Source organism: Malaclemys terrapin, chromosome 21 (genome assembly GCF_027887155.1).
Source record: "Malaclemys terrapin pileata isolate rMalTer1 chromosome 21, rMalTer1.hap1, whole genome shotgun sequence".
Lineage (NCBI taxonomy): Eukaryota > Metazoa > Chordata > Testudines > Emydidae > Malaclemys > Malaclemys terrapin.
In genome coordinates this window covers 5177972-5199053 of record NC_071525.1, presented here as the reverse complement: position 1 = coordinate 5199053, position 21082 = coordinate 5177972, and the positions used below count along the sequence as shown (strand labels likewise).

The 21082-nt window shown below is 55.3% G+C and overlaps 1 protein-coding gene across 1 annotated transcript in view; it reads right to left on the bottom strand.

Moving 5' to 3' along the window:
• ARHGEF2 (Rho/Rac guanine nucleotide exchange factor 2) overlaps positions 1–21082 on the bottom strand; it is a 124745-nt gene that overhangs the window by 91246 nt on the left and 12417 nt on the right. The window contains exons 2-5 of the mRNA XM_054010806.1: positions 13950–14259; positions 11554–11731; positions 9015–9123; positions 6591–6630 (exon numbers count right to left, since the gene is read on the bottom strand). Coding sequence (XP_053866781.1) covers positions 6591–6630; positions 9015–9123; positions 11554–11731; positions 13950–14233 — 611 coding nt within the window. The 5' untranslated portion in view covers positions 14234–14259. The remainder of the gene's footprint in view (positions 1–6590; positions 6631–9014; positions 9124–11553; positions 11732–13949; positions 14260–21082) is intronic.

The window sequence follows — 21082 nt, the reverse complement described above, 5'->3', positions numbered from 1 at the left end:
CTGCCCCGCCTGACACAGACACAAACAATGGAGGGCAGTGTGTGACCGGCGGCTCGGGAGACATTCAGGGAGATGGTGAGGCCTAGTGGTCGGAGCAAGGGACTCACAAGCCCCAGGTTTGCATTCCCAGCCCCGAGAGTGGAGCCTGATGGTCAGAGCTGCAGGACATGGAGCCGGATCTAGTATAAGAGGAGCAAGGGGTGGATTCCGTTCCCAGTTCTGCTACCTCTGGCCTAGATACACTTCATGGTCTGTGCTGGCTTCTAGCAGCATAGACCCTGGCCACTGAAAGCTCGTTGAGGGAGGAGCTTGTGGTGACTGAAAATTAATGCAGCCTCCCTGTGCTCAAAAAGCGGGGGGACAAGTCCAGCGCACAGGAATACTCTGGCTGGGAACCTAATTATCATCTCTCTGATATGGATGGGGAAACTGAGGCACGGAATGGGGAAGCAACTTATCCGCTGTCACCCACCAAGTGGCAAATAGACGACAGAGTTGCAGGTTAAAGACAGAAGGGATCTCCTCCAACCGTGTGCAGGATCTAATCCTGACGCCGCGGCCTGGGCTGTCACCAGTAGGCAATACTGGAGAATGTCATAGGAATGGGATGAACAACGCTATCTGAATTAGCACAGCTGGTTGAAACTTTGTCTACATTCCTCCCCTCCCCCCACAAAAAAAACCCTGGAAACTTCCCTGAGAAAACCAATTTCATCCAGATTTTTGTTTAAAAAAAAAGAAAAAAAAAGCCCAAACCCACAAACCTGAACCCCCCAACTAGAAAAAGAACCCCCCCCCCACCACCAATTTTACTTTAAAAATCCTGAAACTTTGAAAAGTAACAAATGTCGGGGTCTCTTTTTGTTTGCTTTCTGCCTTTTGAGCTTTTAGGGAATCACATCTCCCAACTTTACAAGGGGGCTAGGAACTTACTTGGAAAAAAAAGAAAAGAAAGCGGAGGGTCTCCCGTCACATGACCCCGGGAGCTAGCGCTTTAAGGAAAAACCTCACCGAATAGCACAAGACTTTCAGTAAAGCAGCCAGAGATGGCAACGCTGAAATATGCTAAGGCCGTGAACTGTGACAGACAGGCCAAGCGGCCAGGCCTGAGACCAGATCTGTCAAGGCATTTTGGTGCCTAGTGCGATTTTCTGTAGGTGCCGGTCAGCATCTTCAAATCTGTACAAGTCTGGCGCCAACCTCCTAGGAATCTCAAACCCTTCCCGTCCCATCTGTGACAATTACCCCCCTTCCACCGAAAGCAGAGACCAGCAGTATCTGCAGATGCCAGGGCACCCCACTAGGGGGAGGCTGTGCCCAAGGCGTAAATATGAATGAAGCCTGTTCATAGCAGGCAGGTGGCCACAGGTGGCCACGATTCTGCCCTCTCAACACAGCCCAGGCTGGGTTTGTGACCACAACTGGAGAGCAATAAAACGGAAGCGTTCTCCCCAGCTCGGAGCATCGCTAAGGATTTTCTCAGCAGGCCTGCCTCTGCCCCTGCCCGCAGGTCCTTCTCCTGCCAAAAGCAGCATTCAAGCCTTTTCTACACCCCTAGGTTGGAGCTAGTTTCCCTCTAGATGGCATATTTCTCTCTGGCCCCCTTACTAAGCCCCCGTCACTCTGTGAAATGTTTATCCTCACAGCACCTCTGCGAGGCAGGAGGCGGTTATCTCCAGCGGGGAGCTGAGACATGCAGAGATGAAGGCCCTAAACCTCACAGGTATTTAGAAGAAGGGGGTCCAGGGGGCCATGGTCCCTCACTTTTCATTGGCCAGAAGGGTGAGCAATGGGTGTGTGTGTATGTGTGGAGAGGAGCACGTGGGGGGCAGGGTCTCAGCAGAAAGGGGCGGCACAGAGGCAGGGTCTCCGATGCCAGTAGGCCCCACACCCTTTTAGGGAGTTCCACTCCTGATTTAGGCCCCGCTAATTTCTGTTGAAGTTACACACCTAAATACTAGGGCCGTCGATCGATCGCTCTTAACTCACGCGATTAACTCAAAAAAATGAATCGCGATTAAAAAAATGAATCGCCCTGTTGAACAATAGAATGCCAATTGAAATGTATTAAATATTTTTGGATGTTTTTCAAATATATTGATTTCTATTACAACACAGAATACAAAGGGTACAGTGCTCACTTTATATTATTTTTATTACAAATATTTGCACTGTAAAAATGATAAACAAAAGAAATAGTATTTTTCAATTCACCTCATACAAGTACTGGAGTGCAAGCTCTTTGTCCTGAAAGTGCAACTTACAAATGTCGATTTTTTTTTGTTACATAACCGCACTCAAAAACAAAACAACGTAAAACTTCAGAGCCTGCAAGTCCACTCAGTCCTACTTCTTGTTCAGCCAATCGCTCAGACAAACAAGTTTGGTTACATTTGCAGGAGATAATGCTGCCCACTTATTTGCAATGTCACCTGAAAGTGAGAACAGGCATTCGCATGACACTTTTGTAGCCAACTTTGCAAGGTATTTACGTGCCAGATATGCTAAATATTCGTATGCCCCTTCATGCTTCGGTCACCATTCCAGAGGACATGCTTCCATGCTGATGATATTCGTTAAAAAAAATAGTGCGTTAATTAAATTTGTGGCTGAACTCCTTGGGGAGAATTGTATGTCCCCTGTTCTGTTCTACCCGTGTTCTGCCATATATTTCATGTTATAGCAGTCTCGGATGATGACCCAGCACGTGTTGTTTGATTTACAAACACGGTCACTGCAGATTTGACAAAACGCAAAGAAGGTACCAATGTGAGATTTCTAAAGATAGCTACAGCACTCCACCCAAGGTTTAAGAATCTCAAGTGCCGTCCAAAATCTGAGAGGGACAAGGTAGGGAGCATGCTTTCAGAAGTCTTAAAAGAGCAACATTCTGATGCGGAAATGACAGAACCCGAACCACCAAAACAAAAACAAAAAAAATCAACCTTCTGCTGGTGGCATCTGACTCAGATAATGAAAATGAACATGCGTCAGTCCGCACTGCTTTGGATTGTTATCAAGCAGAACTCGTCATCAGCACGGACGCATGTCCTCTGGAATGGTGGATGAAGCATGAAGGGACATATGAATCTTTAGCGCATCTGGCATGTAAATATCTTGCGACACTGGTTACAAAAGTGCCATGCGAATGCCTGTTCTCATTTTCAGGTGACACAGTAAACTAGAAGTGGGCACCATTATCTCCTGCAAATGTAACCAAACTTGTTTGTCTGGACGATTGGCTAAACAAGAAGTAGGACTGAGTGGACTTGTAGGCTCTAAAGTTTGATATTGTTTTATTTTTGAATGCAGTTTTTTTTTTGTACATAATTCGACATTTGTAAGTTCAACTTTCATGATAAAGAGCTTGCACTACAGTACTTGTATTAGGTGAATTGAAAAATACTATTTCTTTTGTTTTTTTACAGTGCAAATATTTGTAATAAAAATAATATAAAGTGAGCACTGTACCCTTTGAATTCTGTGTTGTAATTGAAATCAATATATTTGAAAATGTAGAAAACATCCAAAAATATTTAAATAAATGGTATTCTATTATTTAACAGTGCGATTAATCGTGATTTATTTTTTTAATCGCTTGACAGCCCTACTTAATAGCTTTGAGGAGCTGGCCTAAGTGATTTGCCCAAGGTCACCCACGGTGCCTGTGGTACAGGAACTGAACCTGGTTGCAGGCTCCTGGCCTGTCTCCCCCAGGTCAGGAAGGGCTGACCCCACATGCCCAGACTCTACTCAGCCCCTTTCTGTGGGGCACAGCAGGGCCACCCAGAGGATTCAGGGGGCCTGGGGCAAAGCAATTTCGGGGGCCCCTTCCATAAAAAAAAGTTGCAATACTATATTCTCGTGGGGGCCCCTCCGGGGCCTGGGGCAAATTGCCCCATTTGCCCCCCCTCTGGGCAACCCTGGAGCACAGTTTGATTTAGCTGGGGATTGGTCCTGCTTTGAGCAGGGGGTTGGACTAGGTCCCTTCCAATCCTGATAGTCTATGATTCTACGGTTCTTCAGACACCCGCCTCATCAGGTAACAACTCCCACACTGTACGGACGCAGCTCTTCCTCCGGCCCTCAGCACAAAAACCCGCCCGCTTCCCACCGGAGATGCTCACTGGCTTTCAGAGTCACTTGATCAAGCCCAGCTGGGAGGTGGCTGTTCAGGTGCGGGCGAGACTGCACAGCGTATTGGAGCGGGCCTCCCAGCCCGGCTCCGCAGACGGTGGGGCTCACGCGACTCCTCTAAACCCAGCCCTGCTCTGAAGTTGCGGCGCAGGCTGGTGGCTGGGCTCTAGGACCCTGCGAGGTGGGAAGGCCCCAGAGCTTGGGCTGCAGCCTGAGCGTCTACACCACAATTAAACAGCCACTTGGGGCTCGGCTGAGTCAGCTGGCAGCGGCCAGTGGCGGGTGTCTAATTGCAGTGTAGACGTAGCCGTAGCCAACTCACACAGGGGAGTCTGCGGCTGAACAGGGAACTGAACCTACGCCTTCCCATTCCTCTCGGGGGGGCTTTGGCCAGGGCCCCAAGCGGCGTAGCAAACCCCAGCATGCTGGCTGGGTTCATACAGCAGCGAGAGCTGGGGCCCCAGGAGATTCTGGCAGCCTGACTCAGACGAGTTACTCAGGGTTTGCATCAGTCACATTCCACGAGCGGACCGGGATCATGACGTGCCCGGGAAAGGACTTCGGAAATCAGTGAGCTCAAAAGGATGCTTGAGCAAACAAAATGAAATCGACAGCTTAGAGGGACGCCCAGATGCATTAAACCCTCTGCCATCCGGAGCTCCCTCTCATCGGCGTTTGCTCCTGAAGTCCGGGGGGCCCAGATCCACAGAGGTATTTATGCTAACATGCACTGAAATCAGGAGCCTAAACACCTCTGTAGATCTGCACGCTGGTCAATGTCCCCTTAGATCCTTTATTCAAGCAAATCTTTGGGCTTTAACCAGCTCTCAGCCGCTTGTTATCTGCTTCTATGACTGTCCACACAAGGGAAACTTTTCCCACCATGGCAGTGTGATTTGTATCCGGAATCTCATGAATTAGGGCCCTACCAATTTCACAGCCATGAAAAATGTGTCACGGCCCACAAAATAAGCCTTTCCCCGTGAAATCTGATCTCCCCCTTGCTGCTGGGAGCGCCCCTGCCAGGGGCACCTAACTGCTAGTCCTGGCCAGGCTCGAGAGGGTCAGGACTTGTCCTTCCCCTGCACGGCCACTCTCGGTGGGGAGATCAGACCCACCTGCAGAGCCAACGCAGAAGTGAGGGTGGTACATCCTTACCCTCACTTCTGCGCTGCACATCCTTGGGGTGTCTGTGCTCGGGCATTCTGCCCCACCCCCACGGCTCCTGCTGGAGTTCAGGGTGCCCATTTTTCCGGGGTCCTCCAAATTGGCCGGGGCCCTTGGACACTGGCCGGGACTAGCAGCTATGGGCCCCCAGCTGGGGGGAGATTGGCATCACCTCCACCTCCGGGAACCTCTTCCAGCTACAGGAAACTCCGCAGCTGTTGCCTTCAGAGCTGGGCTCAGCACAGAAGTGAGGTTGGAAATCCTATGACACTGCCCCCCCACAACAGCTTTGTGACCCCCCCCGCCATGATCCCCTTTTCAGTCAGGACCCCCAAAGTTACAACACCCTGAAATTTCAGAGGTAAACCTCTGAAATTGACCAATTTTAAACCCCTCTGGCTGTGAAATTCACCAAACTGTACTGTGAATTTGGTAGGACCCGACTCATATTTGGTGTCTTTTCTTAAAGCCCCTGCTTCTGGAGTCATGGGATTAGGAGAGACTCTCAGCTGCTGCTGCTTCTTTGTTTTAAGCACGTTTCTAGCTCTCACAGCTGCAAACAGAAGCTTGAAAATGTGAATCCCGTTGGCGCCAAAACCAGAAGGTAAATAAAAAGAACCTCAAGATTCCTGGTTTTGTATTTTTAAATCTCATGATTTGGGGGGCGGAAGGGGCCTGACTCGCGATTCTTAAGCCACACTATTGTCTGCACCAATTCAGCAACAGCAAGTGAGGTGCTGAGAAGCCAGGTTCCCATCCCATTTGAAGTATGGTATCAATTAAACCTGCTCCATATGGTACTGGACTAACAGGGGTCCTGAGCCTGTTAACCCTTCGGGGCTTGGGGAGCGACTTATTATTCTTTGTATTATGGTAGCATTGAGAGGCGGCTGCTGAGATCAGGACCCCATCATGCTAGGCACGGTACACAGACACAGTGAGAGCCAGCCTCTGCCCTGAAAAACTTGCAAGCTAAATAGAAAAGAGAAACAAAAGAAGAACAACAAGCCCAGCAGTGACGAAGCTCTTCTCATGAATAGGTCTTAAAGTGCTTTAACAGAGGAGGTCAGTATCATTAACCCCACTTTACCGGTGGGGAAACTGAGGCAGGGAGGGGACTTGCCCAAAGTCACACAAGGAGCCAGGGACAGAACCCAGACCGCCTGAGGCAAACGCCTCTGTCTCACCCACAGGAACATCCTCCTTCTCCAAGTACAGCCCCTCCACTGTACAGCTCCCGGCACCCAGACACATCTTTATGACGAGCAAATGCCTCCGAGCCTTACCCATTGGCGAGGTCCATCCCAGAAGCGAAGAGGGAGATTTCTGCAAAGGTGAAAACAAAAAGACGGTAGGAAGCCGTAGCCCGGAGGCCAACGAAGAGGTTCACAGCAAGGTCAGCGTCCTGTGGGCTTCACTAAACTAACCACTATGATACCGATCCAGCACCCTGCAGCTTCCTAAAGATACCGCAAGGCTCAGGGTTAGGACCGGAGAACACAGGAGCGGAATAGCAGAGCACTGGTTAATGTTGAGTCTTGCTTTCTGTCTGACTCAACTACTCCAAGTGCTCTGAAATCCCCACACTCAGGGCCGGCTCCAGGCACCAGCTTACCAAGCATGTGCTTGGGGCGGCCACTTCGGAGAGGGGCGGCGCGTCCAGCTGTTCGGCGGCAATTCGGCGGACGGTCCCTCACTCCTGCTCGGAGCGAAGGACCTCCCGCCGAATTGCCGCTGCAGATCGCGATCACGATCGCGGCCTTTTGTTTTGTTTTTTTGTTTGTCTGCTTGGGGCGGCCAAAATCCTGGAGCCGGCCCTGCCCACACTTACTCGGATTGTCTTGAAATTTGCTGTGCCACCTCGGGGGGGAGGGGTACGGCTAATGGTCCAGCTCTGGGGCTGTTTGAGTAAAGGGGTCTCGAGATACAGCCCCCTAGAACTAGCCATTTGCAAAATCGCCCGGCTCTGATCACTTTTTTGTGCACCCAGAGGGCATGAATGAGAGGTTTAAGTATTGCCTCTCTCCCCATGCTGGCAGGGCAGCAGGCCCCACCGGGCAACCTCACCTCGGGGCTAAAGTTTTGGGGTGTTCCATTGATTTAGGAGGGAAACAGCAGCACAGCAGATGGCTCATGACGGATTCAGAGCCGGGCTGGTGCCCGAGGACGAAGGCCAGTGGACATCATCACACTGCAAAGTCTCGGAAAGCTCCCCGCCGAAACCCGAGGCTGCACCGGAGACACGCAGTGGGCTCAGGAAGGGGCGGCCCGCAAGGCCGTGGTCACAAAGCCGAGGGCCTGGTGGTTTCCTCACACATACAGGAAACAGTCAGCGTGCCGGAGAGATCACCGAGCACCAGGGCCGCGGGATGGGACCCTCTCCGAGGGAAACGCTCTCGTCCTAGAGAGGAGTCGCTCCCCTCACAGAGCAGAGAGCACCAGCCCGGCTGATGTGCCCCTTGTCGCCTGCTTGGGCCTGGCTTTGGGCTGGCTCTCTGCCCCCAGCAGAGTCGCCCATCTTAGCAAGGGGATCAGGTGGGAAGCTGACCCAGGTCGCTTTGATCCGGCTTCCTCCCACGGGGCAGGAGTCTGCCCTCCGCCTGGCAGCGGCTATCACCGCTGGGCGAGGCGCTCCCAGCCTTATAGCTGCACTCAATTGCTGGTGACAACACGGCCCAGTTTCTCTCCTCCCTGTCGGGCGAGAGCCTGGCTAGGGGGCAGGCATAGGCACCAACTCTGGGAGTGCTCAGGGGCTCACGCACCCTGGGGCTGGCTGCCAATCAGCTTTCAGCAGCCGCCCCACCCCCGTCAGCTGTCGAGCGGGGCTGCCCCGCCACTGACCCCTCTCTGCCCCCTCCCCCAATGTCCTTAAGGCAGGAAGGGGCAGAAAGGAGTGAGTGGGGAGAGGCGGGAGGCGCTCAGGGGAGGGGGGCTCAGGGAAGGGGCGGGGCTTTGGGGGAGCAGTGTGGAACACCCACCTGAAAACCAAAAGTCCTGTGGGCGCAGGGCTAAGGAAGAAAAGCCGGGTGGGATGGGGAAGGGTTTGTCCTAGGACTGCAGAGCGAGAGACACCCCCTGTTTCCCAACCCTCCCCCTCAAGAAGGGAGGCTCGGCCAGGAAGGAAATCCAACAGGTCAAATGCCCTGGAGCAGGTCCTGGGGATTTCCTCTGGTCTCAGCTCTCTCCCTGGTGGCCAGTAGCCAGCACTGCTAGGGTGCCCAGATGTTCCAATTTTATAAGGACAGTCCTGACTTTTGGGTCTTTTTCATAGAATAGAATATCACGGTTAGAAGGGATCTTAGGAGGTCATCTAGTCCAACCCCCTGCTCAGAGCAGGACCAATCCCCAGACAGATTTTTGCCCCAGATCCTTAAGTGGCCCCCTCAAGGATTGAACTCACAACCCTGGGTTTAGCAGGCCAATGCTCAAACCACTGAGCTATCTTATATTGGCGCCTATTATCTCCCGTCCCGATTTTTCACACTTGCTGTCTGGTCGCCCTAGGCACTGCCTGGTGGGGAATTTGGAGCCGAGGCGGCGGGAGGTACATGGCAGAACACCTGGCCCGTGCTCAGGGCTCTGCTGGCGTTGCACAGCAGCAAGGGGGCGCCCCAAGCCTCTCTGGACGCCCCCTGCCCCCCCGCCAGCACTTGGGGTTGCCTGGCAGGCTGGGGTCAGAGGAGCCAGGTGGAGGGGCCTTCCGTACTCACCATCCGCATCCGGGAAGCGGTCGATGCCGCTCAGGGAAATGCACTTGGAGAGGGTGCTGGAGGCGGGGTTCTGCCCGGTCCGATAGGCCTGCAGACTCCTGGCATCTTCCTGGGGACAAGCGCAGGGATCAGTGCCAGGCAGCGCAGGGGTACGGCTGCCCCCGCTGCGCCAGGTGAGGGGGGTGGCTCGGGGCAACGGCTCAAAAACACAGCGGCGTGCCCACTGCTTCCCGCAGCACCCGCCCGTAGGGGGGCAGGGTCCCCGCCACACCCCCTCGCCAGCAGAACGGGGGTCCACGAACCCCTGGCTGGGACCCCCACTCACTGCTCCAAGGAGAGTTGGTTGAGGTTGCAGTGGGGAGGGGGTGAAGAATTTCGCCCCTCCAGACGCTCTTGCTTGGTCAGATCACTTCACCCACCGCTAAAATGCAGCCACCTCTGGGGTGGAACCCCACAGCAGCAGCAAGAGAGCGAGAGGATTCAAGAAGCAGCCTGTCCACCTCCACTGTCGGGGGCACCCCTTCTGTTCTCCATTGCCCAGCCCCGCCATTCCCCATCACACCATCCCCATGGCACCGACAGGCGCTGCCTCCGTGGCAGGTGACACCCGAAATGCACACTGTGGATTTTTCATTGCCTGTGGTGCACTGAGGTTTTGTTTTTCGGGGCAAACTGTTATCCCTGTATAGAATGGAATTCACTTCCAGCCAGGGGGTGCGGCAGCCCCCCCAGCACCCTCTAGTTCCAGCACCCAGGTCTGGTTCCCCCACCCCAGAGTCAGACGAGACAATCACAATGTCCCGTCTGGCTCTACGATCTAGGGACGGAAGGAGCAGCCAGGCCGTGGCTACACGTCTCGCACGAGGCTCTGTAGGGACCCCCACGAGAATAGAATATTCTAGAGTATTGCAACTTTTTTTATGGAAGGGGCCCCCGAAATTGCTTTGCCCCAGGCCCCCTAAATCCTCTGGGCAGCCCTGCCAGCGCTGGCAGCAGCAGCGTGTCGTCGCGGGGGGCGCTCTGGGGCCGCTGTGGTTCGTGCCGCGGGGGAGCGGTGCCCGCACTTTGTGGCTGGGCCGGGCAGGCTCCGAGCGGGGGAAACTCAGGCTGGGGGCCGCCCTGCCTGCAGGTGCCGCAGGGCGGCCGCCCCCCAGCGCCGCAGCCGGGGCTGGGCGAAGCAGCCCGAGCTGCCCAGGGATTGCGACAGGACGGCCCAAAGCAGCAGCAGCGGGGCCGTAGAGGGCGGGGTGCGGCCGTGCGGGGCCCACGTCCCGCTCTCCGGGGCTCCGCTCCCTCTGGGGCTACCCTGCGTCGGCTCCTCAGCCCCCTGCCGGGCGGTCCCCCGGCTCTGCCCTCCCAGGTCCCGGACAGTCCTGGAGGCGGGAGCCCCGGCTGGAGGGACCCTGGGCTGAGGCAAAGCCCGAGAGCCCCGCTGCTTACCCCGACCCTGCCAGCGCCGGACCGGCTGGAGGTGAGGGGGGAGCGGGCGGAGTCAGCACTGGTGGAGGGGGAGCCCAGGGCTGGGGCGGCAGGGGGTGCAGGTGGGGTGGGATGGGGGGAGAGTGAGTCCAGGGCTGGGGCGGCAGGAGGTGCGGGTGGGGTGGGATGGGCTGGGATGGGGGGGGGGGGGGGAGAGTGAGCCCAGGGCTGGGGCGGCAGGGGGTGTGGGTGGGGGAGGGCACTGGTGGGGGCTGGGTGAGAGCCCAGGGCTGGGGTGGGGGGCAGCCAAAATTTTTTTTTGCTTGGGGCAGCAAAAACCTAGAGCCAGCCCTGTCGCCAGCCCTGCCGGCCGTTTCCTTTCCCCAGAAGAGAAACATCATCGAGGCGAACGCCCCCGAACAGGAACTGTTCTGCCTTCCTCCTTCCACCGCGGGCTGACAAAGGGAGCCGCAGAGTCAGGGTGAAAACAGATGAGAAATGGAGCAGAGAGCGCTGGGCAGGGACAGGAGGGGTTGCCTGGCTGGCTTCACTCATTGCAGAGTCTGCTTTGAACTTCCTTCTTCTCTCCCAGACTGCACTGCAGGGCCATCTTACTTCTCTTCACCTCCCTACCAGACCAGATTCGGACCGTCTCAGCCGGCATCCACCCTCCCTCCACAGCGGATTGGACTCCTGCCCGGTCTCCTTGTATCACAGACCACTGGCCCATCTGAGTCAGTATCCCTGCCTCTTATGGCCTGTTTTGGGTGCTTCAGAGCAAGGCAGCTGCCCCTGGGGATACAGCTGTGGCCAGGTGCTTAGTGATGCGCAAGCAGAGGGATAATTCCTTCCTGATCCGTCTCAGGTGCGGGACAAGGCCCTGAAGCATGAGAGCTGGTTGCATGATTGCTGCAAATGTGCAGGTGCAAATAGGCGAGATTTGGGGGAGGGAGAAGGGCACTGATCCTGTGAGGTGCAGAGCACTCTCGCTGAAGCCAATGGGAGCTGAGGACACACAGCAGCTGGCAGGAGATAGTCAGCACCTTCCCGGATCTGGCCCTCCACCCCCTTCGGGCAAATCCCCTGGGGCTCAAGGGAGGAAGGGGAGATGCATCCCTACCTGAGCCCGCTCCAGGTCCTCTTCCTCCTCCTCCTCGTCCTGCGAGAGCAGGGACTCCAGCTCGTCGTTGCTGCGGATGATGGGGGCCCGGCGGGGGTCCCTGCGGGGTCGGGAGAAGCCGTCCAACTGCCCCTCAGCGGAGTCGAACTCCTCACGTGCCAGGCCCTTCAAACTCACGCTGAAACAGACGAGGGAGAGTCAGGCTGAGAACTCCGAGGCCGGAGCCCAGAAACCTGCTAGCCGCCTTCCCACCCCCAACCCCAAATCCAAACCAACGCACACTGGGACTGCTTCATTCCCTCCACCGCAGCAGAGGGCGCCACGCACTGCGCCACGCATGCCTCCCCGGCTCCGCGAACCAGAACTCCCACGCTCCCCTCCCGGTTCTGACAGCGACTCCCCTCCGAGACCGGGGGCAGGTCCTGAGCTCGGAGCACTAAGCTGCGGTGCAGGTCACGTCCCCGCTCCGTGCCTCGGTTTCCCCCTTTTGCACAAGGGGGATGAGGATGCCTTGCTGCCCCTGCAGCTAGGGTTAATCCGTCCGCAAGGGGATTTAGTCGTAGATGCTTCACACCAGCATAGCGGGAGGTTTGACTCTCGCCGCTGGCTCCGAAATAAAAACCCACTCTTTTTCAGGGAGGTGACAACCAGCTGCATCTTGGATCACGCTGCTCTTTCCTTTCCCTTCCCCATAAAGGGGCCCAACAACCCACCCGCCCCCCGACTTTCAGCACGGGAAAGTTGAATCCTAATGCAAGTTTTGCAAACAGCATCGGATCCTCATAGCAACCCAGGGGAGCAGAGGCCAGGACAGAGCCCTCGGCTCCAACACGCAGGTCGCTTGCCTTAACCACAGCCTCCCCTCCCCCCCCCCCCCTGCCCCTCCCCACTCAGCCCCTGCTAGCTCAGAGGCCAGTAGTGAAACTGACATCGAAATCATTCCCACAGAGCACACCTTACTCACCACAGCCTGCTGAACATGGTGCCTGGATGAACCCCTCCCTCGCCCCCGGCGCAATCTCCCCTTCCCCCTACTCCCCCAACGCCGGCACGTCTCTAGACTCGGTCTCTGGATCTCAGAGCCCGACTTCCTGCTCCGGCCTCCACGCTGTTTGCAGAAGTGGGCTGGTGGTTGGGGGTTGGTTATGTTTCATAGCTGCCTCTTTACAGCGGACGAAAAAGCCAATCATTAGCCTGAGCCGGCCACTCTCAGAAAGAGAAAAACCCCAACGCTCCCCTCGGAACGAAAGGCTTTGCTTCAACCGGACACACGAAGGGGCCGTGGGGTGGGCGTAGCGGCAGGGTGAGTCAGAGGGGCCGGCTCCCCCATCACGCAAGCAAGGGGCCCGGCTTCTGCTACAGACACTGGGGCTTGGATCTTGCCAGGCCTGGCTTTACCGGGGAGCTGAAATACTGCGAAACAAAGGACCCGGTTCTCAGCGATGGCCTCGGTCTTTGCCATGGGCAGGTGGCTCGCTGAGACCGCAATTGCCTCACACGACCAGCAGGGGGAACCATCTGCCTACTTTGTGGCAGACTGGAACACAAGACCGGAGGGGACCACTGGGTCCAACCCCGGGCGGTCACAGGCAGCCCCTCCGGCCATCCCCTTCAGAAACTGATCAAGCACCTCCTAAAGCGAGTTAGGTTGTTGCCTCTGCTACTGGGAGGCTGTCCGAGACCCTCTGTCCTCCGATGGTGGGAAAACCTTATAATTCCCCCGTGAAATTTACTCACAGCCGCTTCATCCCCCTTTGTTCTCATGCCAACATTTGTCCTTTAGCTCATCCCCCTCCCTGGGGTTCACCCCAGTGTCTTCACAGAGAGCCACCAGATCCCCTCGATCTCGGCCCTGGTTCTGCCACACTGAACAAGCCAGAGACTTTCCTCCTGGGGGGTCGGCTCCCCAGTCCCCTCGTGATCTCTTCTCGGCACTTCCCGCCATCTGAATTCACCTCTTTCGAACTCGACTGGCCAGAATTGTACCCAGGATGCCCGACGACATCTTCCCAGCAGCTTGGCGCTAATACCTCCCTCTCTCTACTGGACATCCTAGGATGACATTTGCCTTTTTCGAGGGAAAGGCCTGAACTGGATCCCGACCCTTCAGAAACAAGATCCGCAAGCCACACCCTTGCCCACATAACATTCTGCAATAGGTGTTAACACCCCATCTCCATCAGGAATACACCCCAGCAGCTAGACACACCCCAACCACCACCCTGCAGCGGCCAGTTCCAGGGGTTAACGCCCCCCCCCCCAATCACCATTAATGTCAAGCGGCAAGCACATTTCTTAGGCTCTGCGTTTGGTGCCAAGATGGCAGGCGCGGGGTGGGGGTTCCAGGCTTCCAGGCCATGGAAGGGAGAGAAGGCGCCATGGGCCAGGCTGGGTACCTCATTTGGTCGTAGTCCGGGTCGCTCTGCAGCTTCTTGCCTGGCTCCCAGCTGTGGCGCCGGTAGGAGTCCCGTCCCCGGAAGGAGGTCCTCGACATGCACGACCTCCGCAGCGGCACACCCAGGAAACGGTCCTCCTTCTCCTCCTCCATCTCCCAATCGGCCTCCGAGTCGCCACCGGGGCAGGAGTCCTGCTCCACAGCCGACATGCAGCGGCGTTTCTGGCCCCGGGCCCTGCAGGGGACGCCGTCGCAGGCTCCTTGGCATTGATCGGGGCTGTTCATCCTCAAGTCACAGGGACAGACGGATGCTGGAGGGGGGGGGGGGGGGGGGGGGAGACAGACAGGACAGAGAGGTCAGGCCCAGGCTGAGTCAAGAAGCAATGTCACAGCGAGCAGACTGGGGGTGGGTATGGAAGGTAGGGGGTTCCTAACGGTGACTTGGGGTCACTCCTGTCAGATGGCCGCCCGATGGGGCCTGTCAGCTCCAGCCTGACCACTAGGCAACCCAGCTGGGCCCAGCGAGCCCCCTCCACACAGTCCCTGCTCCAGTACTCACGCCCAGTCCCGCTCCTGCTCCACTCCTGTCTGGTTTCTGACCCCCGGCTAGGACTCCAGCTCATCCCTTGACCCCTCAACCCTGACTCCAGCTTCACCCTGGGACCGGTGCCTGCTCCCTGCCCCTATGCTTGTCCTTACCCAAACTGCTCCCTCAGCCCCCAGGCAAGGTCCCACTCCACTCACACCCCAGCAGTATACAGCTCCTACAGGAAACAAGTTGGTGGGTTCTCAGCTCTGCAAGCATCCGCAACCCCAAAGCCATCGCTATAACTGGCACCGACCAGCCCCCTCGCTGCCAGAGGACTGGACAGGCCCCCAGAGTCCGAGCTGGCCTCCTGCCCCTACTCAGGGCGGACCCTGGGGATTACGGTGACCAGATTATCGAAGGCCAGGACCTTGGGTCACTCCTCACCCAGCAGGGGCCCGTCACCCCCTCCTCCCTAGCCTTGTGCCAGAGCTGGCCAAGTCCCCACCCCAGCCAACCCGGGAGGTACCAGTCCCAGAGCCGCTGTCCGGGGCTCAGTGGCATTGGTGGCACGGCTGATAAGACACTGCTGCGCCTGCTCGACTTGGGTGTAGGGGGAGGAGGAGCAGCACAGGGAACTACTGAGCATGAAAGAGGGACAACTCAGTTGCCCATTTTAAGGCTCCACATTTCTAGGCCAGAGCACGGGAAAAACCGGAACACGCTGGGACAGAACCAGGCTCGTTGGTCACGTCAGATCAGGGTGGGGGTACATCCACAGGGGGTAGCCTCTTGCCGGTCTTGCTATTGCCTGTCCCCGGCAACGCCAGACACACTGGATCTGGGAACTCCCCACTTTGCTGGTGTGTATTGCTTCCCCTCTCTCCCAGCCCCTAGTTCCATCTGCCTGTTCAAGCTGATGGGACCCACCTGGGCTAACTCCAGGGTGAGTCAGCCAATGCGTCGCTGTGGCTCTACGCAGGATTGTAGCGCCCAGTTACAACCCAGCTGTCAAGCCTTATCCTGCAATAGTTGGGGGGCGCTGATGGAAAACTGAGGCTCCTGTAAGCTGGTTGCTACAGCTGATCCTGTGTCCCCTGACCAATCCATCCCCAGCCCGTCCCATCGTGCTCTCTTTATGAGCTCTTCCACGAAAGCAGCCGCCTTTCAAGTGGACATTAAAGCTTATTACAGCCATAAAGAGGAACTGCCCTTGTTGGCCATTTCCCCATGCTCCCTTCAACAGATCCATTCAGCGAGCACGTCGTAAACCACACCAGAGCCTCCCCCAAGGCGCTGACCTACAGCTCAGAGGGTGATGCTGGGAGGAGACAAATCGGCCAACAATCTGGGGCTCCAGCATCCGTGCTCCCCAATGGCTCTTGGCTGGGTCTCCCAAGACACAGCAGCTGGGCACTGGGGGGCGGGGGGTGTGTGAAGAGACCTTGATTCCCAGCGACTCCTTGCCAAGCGCTAAGGGAAAGCAAGTCTCCGCCCATCCCCAAATGGCAAAGCAATTAGCCAAGCGCCTGTGCGTCGTACTCACACCCCATCACCGCAGTATCCGAGCACCTCGCCGTCTGTTACGTATTTATCCTCACAACCCTCCTGGGACGCAGGGCATTGCTGTTAGCCCCATTGTACAGCTGGGGAAACTGAGGCTCCATGAGGCTAAGTGAGCTACTCAAGGTCACATGGGGAGCTGCGGCGGAGCAGGATTTGAACCACTAGAGGGCTCACAGCAGAGCTGGGAACTCCTCAGGGATATTATCCAGTTGACACACACTCCTCTCTGCCTCTGCCTTATGCAATCCCTCCATCCCATCTCTCTCCTTCCGACCCCAAGAGACGACGGATGGTTTAATGAGTCTGTAGCCGCACTGGGTATTTCCTGCCTGAGACTTCACCGCTCGGCACTTCACGGACATGACACGGACCAGCTCAAGGGGCTGAATTACCCTGGCGTCCTCTGGCCAGCTCCCTCCCTCCCTCTGAGGCAGATGTGAGGGGCTCCAGAGGGATACATGGCTCAACAGGGAGCAGCCAGGGTGGTAAGAGGCGGGTACGTCACCTATGGATCGGTCATCCTAAAGATCCCTCTTTCAGGCCCGTTGGCTACAGCACACGTGAGAGCGCACGCCCCTTGCCGGGGAGCACGCGCCCCTGCCGGGCCTAGCGTGGGCTTGGGGCAGACCCTGGAAAGGGGGGGGCGCCCATTCACGCCCTAGGCCTTTTGCCAAGGAGCCGGGAGGGTGGCACAAGATGGGCACAAGAGTGGGTGGAGTTATCAGCCCTGGATATTCCAGCGCACTAAGAGGAAAGAAAAAGAAAAAAATCTCCCCAAGTCAAGTGCCCCCCACCCATCTCACCACCCGAGTTACTCATTAAACGGCAAAGAATTTCTGAAGGAAAAGAGGAGCAATCACGGCCCCTGTTACAGCTCGCCTGGCATTTCTGACACCAGCAGAAAACATGAACCGTAGCTGGGGAAGGGAGTGTAGTTAATACCTAACAGCAAAGAGGGAAATTCAGCATTTGGAAAGCAACCTAGAGCTGCCGTTTAGCAATCATTAGGGCTGAAGTTACAGTGAAGGGCAGTGTGGTTCAGTGGTTAGAGGTGGCCACGCCTGCATTTTCATCCTGGTTTTTGACACCAACTCACTGTGTGGCCTGGATCAAGTCACCGTTCCTCAGTTTCCCCTGCTGTAAAATAGGGGTTAATACCTCCCCGAGGAAGGAGGGTGCAGTGGTTAGGGCGCTAGCCTGGGACTCGAGACACCCAAGTTCAATTCACTGCTCTGCCACGGATTCCCAGCACGACCTCAGGTGAGTCATCACTTCTCGGGGCCTCAGTTTCCTCATTTTACAGTCGTGCTAAGTGAGAGAGTAAATTGGACATAGCCAACAAAAGGTCTTTGGGGTCATGAAATTCACACCGTTTCTAGAGGAAATCCAGCAGTCCAGGAGCACCATCCACGCAGGCTTGGTTCCAAATCCCAACAACCCAAAAGCATTTACAAAGCATTGTATCCAGCCCGGAAGCAGTTTGATCGCTCCCCGCCATTGCCTGCAACCCAAACGCTGCCGCACAGACAGCACTGAAAGTGAAACTGACCATAAACAGAAGAGAGATTTGCTTAATTGACTTCCAGGAGAGAAATGCAAAGATCAACCACAGAACTTCAAGAATGGGCCCCAAACGAACCAGAGGGTTAGAAGGGTCCACAAGGGTCACCTAGTCTAATCCCCTGCCAAGATGCAGGATTTGTTGTGTTTAAACTACCCAAGGCAGAGGAATATCAGGCCTCCCAATTTTAGTCCAGTTTACTTTCCCAATCTTTAGCTGCTGGTAATCACTAATTGAAGTTAGTGGAGCTGTGCTGACTTATACCAGCTGATGATCTGGCCCTTAAAATGCTAACAGTAGGGCAGGGACTATATTTCTGTTCTGTATTTGTACAGCACCTGGCACCGTGGAGTCCTAGTCCATGGTGAAGGCTCCTAGATGCTGTGGTAATAATTTATACAATAATGATAATAATAATCTGATGCCTTATTAGCTAAGTACAGAAATTGGATTAGACTACGACTGCTTCCATTTCTGTAGGTCTTGATGATCGACACACCTGGGAAGGCTTAGACCAAGAAGTGGCTTTAATGATTCCTGGCCACTGCATGAAATTTGTAAGTTGCAGAGGGACCATCATAAAGGCCTGCTCAGACATTCCTTTCCTTTGATTTTGCACTTAAACGCTCCTACCCAGAGACTGTTGACTCACAGGTCAATGTGGGGTCATGGTGCTAAAAGCAAAATGGTCCCAGACTGCACTGAAGGCAAGTCACTGAGGCGGTGAATCAGAAGGAAGGGGGAAAAAAGAAAAAAGAAAGAAAGAGGCCTAGCCCCTGGTGTTATTTGAAAAGCTCACATGGGGAGTCCATACTCCATCTGCTGCTGCTGGAACTCTTGGGCTTACCTGGCTGCTGGTTCGATAGCCCAGAGTTTTCAGGTGCGCTCACGAACGTGGTGCTATCAAAAAAGAAAGGTCCCGTTTATCCCCTCTCGCTAGCTTCCAGCTGCATTTGCGAGAGAGCATTTTCCTACCAGCCCCACGAGATCTGAAATGCCACCTCTGCTCTTTGCATTCTTATCATTATGACTGTGATAGGACAGCGTAGAGAGTGCAGCGGAGACGGTGTTAGGCACTGCACTGACGCACAGTAGGAGACAGTCCCTGCCGTGAAGACTTATATAGACAAGACAAAGGAAGTAACATTATCAAAATAAATATATAACCCCATTTTACAGATGGGGAATTGAGGCCCAGGGAGATTAAAGGTGTCTCTAGACAGCAGTTTCTGGCTACCACAGCTTCACTGTTCTAGGACTGGAGCACGTCAGCTCAAGCTGTAATCATAGCCACTGATTGAGGTCTAGACGTACCCTAAGTGATTTGCCCATGGTCCCCCAGGGAGTCTGTGGCACAGCTAAGAATTGAACCTAGATCTCCTGAATCCCAGGCTACTGCCTTTAGCCACAAGGCCACCCATCCTCTCTGAGTTTTTCTATTATTTATAATAAATACTTTGCCTTTCTCTTTACTGTATCTTCCAAGTTAGGCTCTCAAGGCCGTTAAGTGATAAGAAAGGCAGCCTCAGGCGATGGGTATTACTTCCTGCCCCCAGTCAGTATCGCCAGCAGGAAAAGTTCTGCAAATTAGAACCGGAGACTCCTGTTCTGTGAATGATGCGGAACGGAATCCAGCTCGCTCTCCCCTAGCTGTAACACCACCTTACCCAGCCCTAGACTCCTTCACCCGCCCAGCTGTGGAGTGACCCTCGATTAGCCCAGACCCCGGCATGTCTCTTTGGGAGCAGCATTAATGCAGCCGACGGATGGGGTCTATCCTCCGGCCTAGACAAGGCCTCAGCTAGGAAAGGTGCTGTAGGAGATCAACAGTCTCTGTAACTGCGGGTCACGTTGGTGTCTTTGTGCAGGGGAGGGCTGCAAACAGGCAGGCCACCACAAATCTCCCTCCCCGCGGGAAACCCAAGGGCCCTACATTCAGTGGCTGCAGGACAATTTGAGCATCCGCATGTGTCTGCATATTTATCACCTCCTCTGCACCCCCACTTTAGACCTGTCCCTCTTGGGATGCAGTAGGTACAAGGAGTGATTGGGATTGTGGGTTTTGAGCCTCCTTGCTACAAAGCCCTGCCTGAATTACTGCGTCCTCACTGGTTCTGCGTCCCCCCCACCCCCCCGTGTCTGTCACTAGGACTTCTGGGTCGCTAGGACGTCCCATGATTCTTTGTGTTGCAGAGAGCTGAGATGCTCCGGGATGCTTTCCCAGCAAATTGTGGAAGAACTTGTCCATCCTTCCAGCCACGCAGGGGGGAATTGTGGGAAGGCGTTGGAAGACTATCAGCATGCAAGGGGTTTAGCCTGCATCTACACTAGAGAGATCTCTCTCACCCCCTCTCAGCCAGGCCAGTGAGCTCAGGTTGAAAGTAGCACCAAACTCAGGTCAGAGGGTTGTGTGTGTGGCCGGGTTGGGGGTTAGGAGGAACACCCAGGTAAGAGTCCAGACCAATCCTGCAGTGAAGACATACCCTCAATATGGGTCACGGCTAGGGCCCTATCAAATTCACAGTCTCTTTTGGTCAATTTCGCAGTCATAGGATTTTAAAAATCGTAACTTTCATGATTTCAGCAATTTAAATCTGAAATTTCAGGGTGTTGTAATTTTAGGGATCCTGACCAGTAAAGGAGTTGGGGGGAGGGGTCACAAGGTAATGGGGCGGGGGGGTTGCGGTACTGCTACTCTTACTTCTACGCTGCTGCTGGCGGTGTCTCTGCCTTCAGAGCTGGGCAGCTGGAGAGCGGCGGCTGCTGGCTGGAAGCCCAGCTCTGAAGGCAGCACCGCCACCAGCAACAGCGCAGAAGTAAGGATGGCCTGGTACGGTATTGCCACCTTTACTTCTGTGCTGCTGCCTGCAGACCTGGGCCCTCAGTCGGCAGCCCCCTGCAACTCCCTTTTGGATCAGCACCCCCAATTTCAGAAACGCTGGTCTCCTGCATGAAATCTGTATAATGTAGGGTAAAAGCACATAAAAGACCAGATTTCACAGGGGGAGACCAGATTCCACGGTCCATGATGCATTTTTCATGGCCGTGAATTTGATAGAGCCCTAGTCATGGCCCTATCTGCACATAGAAGACAACAACCTACTACTGCTGCCAACTAACGAAGTTACTCCTTTAGCTCAAGTAGCAGACAGTTGTGCTGCAGATCCTTGGTCACACCCTGCTGATGACCCACGTAGAGGGGGAGGTTAATGACATTGCAATGTTGGGAGCCCTAATATGGATGGGCCCTTGGCTACAATATTATGATTACAGTAACACCTAGAGGCCTCAACATGCTACATGTTGTACCGGACACACAGTGAGAGATGTCCCCTGCCTGGAACAGCTCACAATCTAAAACAGACAAAGGGCAGGAGGGAAACTGAGGCACAGAATGGGGCAGGGACTTGACCAAGGTCACCCAGCAGGTCAGTGGCAGAGCCAGGAATAGACCCCAGAAGTCCTGAGGCTCAGCCCAGCG